The 6,106-nt window shown below is 40.5% G+C and overlaps 1 protein-coding gene across 1 annotated transcript; it reads right to left on the reverse strand.

Moving 5' to 3' along the window:
• Window positions 1-756: 756 nt before the first annotated feature.
• Window positions 757-3,462, reverse strand: LOC127095338 (uncharacterized). The gene is made up of 5 exons (XM_051034044.1): window positions 2,969-3,462; window positions 2,620-2,812; window positions 2,285-2,394; window positions 1,407-1,846; window positions 757-1,307 (listed from the first exon to the last, which is right to left on the reverse strand). Exons 1-5 carry the CDS (start codon window positions 3,460-3,462, stop codon window positions 757-759), a joined length of 1,788 nt encoding a protein of 595 aa, XP_050890001.1.
• Window positions 3,463-6,106: the final 2,644 nt, after the last annotated feature.

A 6,106-nucleotide genomic window follows, 5' to 3' on the forward strand; every position in this document is an offset into this window, starting at 1 on the left:
GCACCGTTTGAAAAAAACTTGAGTAACTTGAAAAGGGCCTTCCCATTTAGGGGATCATATTCCAAATGCTCTATCTTTCCGATCCATGGGTAAAATCACTTTCCACACTAAATCTCCAGTCGTAAATAATTTTAACTTTGACCATTTTGTTATAAGACTTTTATACTCTCTTTTTTTCTTCCTTTTTAATAATTCTAAGGAACTTAATATTTCTTCTTCCAAATCAACTAATTCATCTAACATCATGTTCCAATAAGACTCAGATAGAATTTTCATGGTGCCTCTGAATTCTTGTTGACTGTAAATAGATTTTGATTGGTAAAATAGCATCGTGACTATATGTAAATCGGAAAGACGTAGTATTTGTAGCCTCTTTAGGGGATGTTCGACATGCCCATAAAATCTAGTATAATGTCTTATGCTAATTTCTTGGCTTTTCCCACACATGCTTTTTAATTAGCCCAATTACCACCTTATTTGTTGCTTCGACCTGGCCATTAGCCTGAGCGTAATAGGTGTAAACGTTAATAATTTGAACCTCATTTCTTTAGCAAACTCTTGGACTTTTCGACCAGTAAAAACTGATCCTTGATCCGTTGTAATAGTTTCTGGGATTCCAAACCTATAGATAATATGCTTCTAAATTAATTCGATCACCGTCTCTTGGTCGACATTCGTCAAATGTATAGCTTGAATCCACTTGGTGAAATAATCTATATCCACTAAAATGTATCTTTGACTTTTAGATGGCGCTGGTCAAATTTCTCCAACTAGGTCCAACGCCCAACCTTTAAAAGGCCAAGGTTTCACAATGGAGTGGAGTTCACTTGTCGGGACATGTTGTATGCCTGCATGCACTTGGCACTCTTGACACCCTTTAGAGAATTCCATACAATACTTAAGCATGGTAGGCCAATACATCCCTTGTCGAAATAATAGCCATTTCATCTTATGATCCACTTGATGTGCCCCATATCCCCCACCATGGACACTAGAGAGGGCTATGCATGCCTCAATTTTGCTAAGGCATTTGAGTAAGACTCCTTGAGGTGTCTTTTTGAACAATTCGTTTCCCATAAGAACATAACTTAAAGCTCGATACCTAACTTTTTGTCCAGTAGATGCTGTTAGATTTTCTAAATATTTTATTATTGGATTTCTCCAATCTTCGTTCGCCAAACAATCTATTGCAAGAATCTCGAAACTCTCTTCGTCAACATATCCTAGCTTTGTTTCCTCCAAATATGATGGGGAGAGTCTAGTCGACACTACTCTTCCTCTAACTTCAATTACATCTTGTAACTTCTCTTTCAAAATTTTATATCCAGAGGCAATCTGAGCTAAGTCATTGGCCTCTTGATTCTGAAGTCGAGGTATATGTCAAATGCTTACCACCTCAAACTTACGTAAGAGTCTACTAGCTATCACAAAGTACATAATCAGTTTTTCTTTAACACATATGTATTCCTTTATGATTTGTCTTATTACTAATTCCGAGTCTCCCATTATTTCGACTCGAGTTGCCCCCAATTCCAACAAGATCTCAAGGATGGCTATCAGAGTCTCATACTCAGCCTCATTGTTCGAACAAAGTCCTTTGAGCTTATACTTGAATTTTATTGGATTTTTTCTAGGAGAAATAATTAGTATCCCCACGCCTGTTCCATCTTTATGAGTAGAATCATCGAAGTACAATTTCCAAGGCTCCAACTCCAGATAGTTTAAGGAGTTTTGTACTATGGAGTGGTCGACTATAAAGTCTGCTACCACTTGTCCCTTAACAACCTTTAAAGGCCTATAAGTTAAAGAATACTCGGTCAAAGACAAAGCCCATTTACCAATTCGACTATGTAAGATAGGTTTAGATAACATATACTTAATAACGTCTAAATGAGACGAAACATACACATCAATTGGCTTTATATAATGCTTTAGTTTTGTACAAGAGAAATATAGACATATGCATCATTTTTCGACTATACTATATATGGTTTCTGCATCATTTAGAACTCTACTAAGGTAATAAATGGTCCTTTCGACGCCATTATCATCCTCTTGAGCCAACATGCTCCCTAAAGTTACATCAGGTGCGTCTATGTATAATCTCATACTTCTATTCCTACAAGGATGTGACAGAATCGGAGGATGCACAAGGTAGTATTTGATCTTGTTGAAAGCCTCTTGTTGTACTTGCCCCCATTCAAAGCTTTCCTGCTTGAGTCAAAGTAGAGGTGAGAAGGCTTGAGTCTTGCCACTTAAGAAGTTGATCTTGCCTAGCAACGACCGTAATTCCTTCTTTGTTGATGGAGCTTTCGCCTCCATAATGGCCTTGGTCTTGTTTTGATTAATTTCGATCCCTTTCTTATGGACCACGAAGCCTAAGAAATCCCATACCTGCACACAGAAAGAGCACTTTAGAGGATTCATTTTTAGACCATATTTCCTCATTCTGCCGAATGATTGTCGAAGATGGTCTATATGATTCTTTACTGAAACGGACTTAACTATAATATCATCTATGCAGATTTGCATAAACGTTTCGATAAAATTATGAAAAATGGAATTCATTGCCCGTTGATAAGTTGCCCCAACGTTTTTTAGGCCAAAAGACATTACTACCCATCCGTAGGTGCCTAATGCTCTGGGGCATCGAAATGCCATTTTTGGCACATCTTCGTCAGCAATGAAAATCTGATTATATCCGGAATATCCATCGAGCATACTAAGATAATCATGTCCCTTGGAAGAATCTACTTGCATTTCTGCCACAAGCATTGGATACTCATCTTTTGGGGTTGCAACATTCAAATCTCTGAAGTCAATGCAAACCCTCAGAGTATCGTTCTTTTTAATAACCGGTACTATATTAGCAATCCATTTGACATACTTGGTGGTGCGAATGGAATTGCATCTAAGAAGCCTTTCGACCTCCTCTTTGATCTTCGACAGAACTTCGGGTGCAAATCACCTTGGGGTTTGCTTGATAGGATTCCTCCCAGGCTTTATTGGCAACTTCAGTTTGACCAGATCTCTGCTCAAACCAGGCATCTCATTGTAATCCCATGCGAAGAAGTCTTTATAATCCTTCAGCAGCTGAATCACTTCGATCTTGAGTTCTGGGCTGATGTTGGCACTTAGATACGTGGGCCTTTTGATTCCCCCTTCCCCCAAGTCGATTTCTTCCAAGGGATCCCGCGCTAGCATCTTCGTGTTACTTGCCAGCGGATCTTTTTCGAAACCTAAAGGCTCGTCATCATAGATGGCGTCGAGCCTCTGGCCTTGCACTTCGTCTGGAACATTGTCAGGTGGTTCTGGATCGAAGTCCTTACCAGGACCATCCAAGTGCATTTCTGTCTTTTTGGCTTCGGCAACCATGTATTTAACTTCGACCTCTAAGGCCGCTTTCAATTTAGTTTTGGCTACATGAGCCGAAATCCTTTTTAATGTCTGCAGATCAGACATCATTACCGAATTCACTTCCCCAACCCATGGGTTGGATACCTTCAATAGCTCCATAGAAGAAGTCCTCTTCGCCAACTACTTCACTATCCCACTGAAACCTATAAGTAGGGTGCAGATAGAGTGAGCAAAATGTGTTTTCCACAGGTGAAAGGTCGAAACCTGCTGGACTGCAAGGCGCTATGTGGGCCAGGTTCTGTCAAAGTTGCTGTTGTTCACATGATTAACCTCAGGCATAAAATAGCGTTGGTCTGCTTCTATACTTTCTACAATTCCATCGCTTCGCCAGATGGTGACTCTCTGGTGCATCGAAGAAGGGATTGCACCTATGCCATGAATACATTCCCTTCCTAGCAACAAATTATAGTTGCCTTTTGATGTTATTACCATGAACATTGTCGGCCTTGTTATTGTGCCGACAATGAGGTCAATTTGTATCACCCTTAGTGTAGTTCCAACTTTCCCCTCATAGTTCGAGAGAACCATGTTGTGGGGCTTCGTGTCAGTGTCATATTTACCGAACCTTTTTAGCATGAAATGCGACATCAAGTTCACTTCCGCTCCGCCATTAACGAGGATCTTATTTACCCCAACATTTTCCATTTTGCCTCTGATAAACAAAGGTTTTAGATGGCTCCTCATCGACTCATCTGGCCTTTCGAAGAAGGTGTTTTGCTCCTCCACACCTCCATTATTCATAGTGTAATAACACACAGGCTTGTGTTTCGCTATCTCCATTTCAGGCATCTCCACTGGCTCTTCGACCTCCATGAATCAGTCATATTCTCTGGGAAATACAGATACCATTATTCATAGTGTAATAACACACAGGCTTTGCCTGTTCTGCAGCTTCTCTTTCAGCTTTCCTTTGCCGCTGTTGCCTTCTCCATTAGGAGCGGTACATTGAATTTTTTTCCTTTATACTTCTCAGAATGATATGCCACTTGTTTTGACGCTTGAAACTCTTTCCGATAGGCTATTGAGGATCCTCTTTTGACATCAAAATTTTTCCATTTCTGATGGCCTTGTCCTCTCCCTCCGACTGGTTTCGTCCAAGTATCCCTTAGGGCTTTTGTAGTGGGCCTATAAGTCGAAGGACTGTTCTCCTGAAGGGGTAAGCCCTTTTGGTTTCCCCTTATGGGATCCCATCTACCGTCGGATACTTGGATATGTCTTGGATCCCTCCAATTTCTCCCCTTTTTGGCCAGTCGAACCCCCTCGAGGTTCTCCGCAGCTTTCCTGTCAAAAACCAAACTGCACCTTGGGCACAACATAACTTCTGACCTTTTCCTCCAACACCTATGGAGGAATTCGACCATGCCTTCCTCCTGTTTGGGGTAAGCCGTTTTGTTGTATTCTTCCTGTTAGAGGCTTTCTTCATCTACCTCCATTTCAGTGGTCTTTTGGGTCAATTCGACCATGTTGATTCCCATGTTGACATCCTTAGTAATGTTTAACTCTTGCAACTTGACTCTAAGGCCCTTATCGGCCTCAGTCATATCTACGTGTACGAAACCTTCAGTGGTCTCATTTGTTGTGAAACTGACAATAATCCCCTTATTGAGATCTTCAGTAACCTCTCTAACGAAACTCTCAGCAGTTTCTGTTGGGTACATTTGATGGGGATCCTCAGTGACCCCTTTAGCAGCTTCCTGTTTGAAGTCATCAGAGACTTCAACCAAGTCATCCTTCTATCCAGAATCTTTAGATATTTCCACCATGTTAACCATGTATGGTTCTCTGTAATGGGAATCAACAATTTGAAGAGGGAAAATATCAATCCTCATCGGAGCCTTCGACTTATCTCCAAACTAGAGCCCACCGTCTCTTATAATGCTCTGTAATACCCCAAAATTTACCCTTTATTTTTCCTGGAAGCATGGGATTATGTTTCACACTTCATTAGCATCATATTAGGTCATACTCATTGCATACTACATTAGTGACATGGAGATCAGGTTTTGACCGATCACTCCTTAACAGAAGGAGACCACACAAAGCAAGATTGAGAATTGGACTTCATTTTCTAAGTATACAAGTCTCAAGGGTCTCAGGGGGGGTCCAAGTATCTTATTATGGTCCTCAGTTCATCAGTGAAGGATTCAAAGCTATCAGAGTGTTCATCTGGATTTAATCAGAAATTAGGGTTTCATGGCTACCTGCAACAGGCAATGTTTGGATAGAAGTATAGGAGCTCATCCATGTCATGATTAGAGAGGCATCTTGGCCTAGGAAGATTCACAATTATCTCAGAAAGATCCATTGGCAATCAGTGCAATCAGTTCCTGATCATTTTGCCCTAAAACTAGGGTTTGGTATAAAATCAATTTATTTCTGATTCTTTGGGTGAAACTCTTTTCCATGGCCCTCCATATGTCCACAAGGGTCTACATACAAAAAATCAGCTCTTTATTTGAGCTAGAAGTGCTTCAATTGAACAGTTTGGGAAAAGTTAACTGTGGGGCCAGAAAAGTCAACTCTTGACATTTTGAGAGTGGAATCTCAAAATCCATGCCTAGGGGATCCTACATGTGAAATTTGAGCAAGGTTGGATCATGGATTCATCATTTAATCAGGAATTGGAAAAGTTACTTAATTTGGAAATGGTTGACTTTCCATTTAGGGCAAGTTTTCATGATCATTGCAC

This window comes from Lathyrus oleraceus, chromosome 6, assembly GCF_024323335.1.
Source record: "Lathyrus oleraceus cultivar Zhongwan6 chromosome 6, CAAS_Psat_ZW6_1.0, whole genome shotgun sequence".
NCBI classification, from domain to species: Eukaryota; Viridiplantae; Streptophyta; class Magnoliopsida; order Fabales; family Fabaceae; genus Lathyrus; species Lathyrus oleraceus.

Coding starts and splice junctions, on each gene's coding strand:
- LOC127095338 (XM_051034044.1), bottom strand. CDS start 3,462: ATGTCTGATCTGCAGACATTAAAAAGGATTTCGGCTCATGTAGCCAAA. Junction 2,813..2,968: donor CCTATCAAGCAAACCCCAAG/GTGATTTGCACC, acceptor CATTGACTTCAG/AGATTTGAATGTTGCAACCC. Junction 1,847..2,284: donor TCAACAAAGAAGGAATTACG/GTCGTTGCTAGG, acceptor TATCTTACATAG/TCGAATTGGTAAATGGGCTT.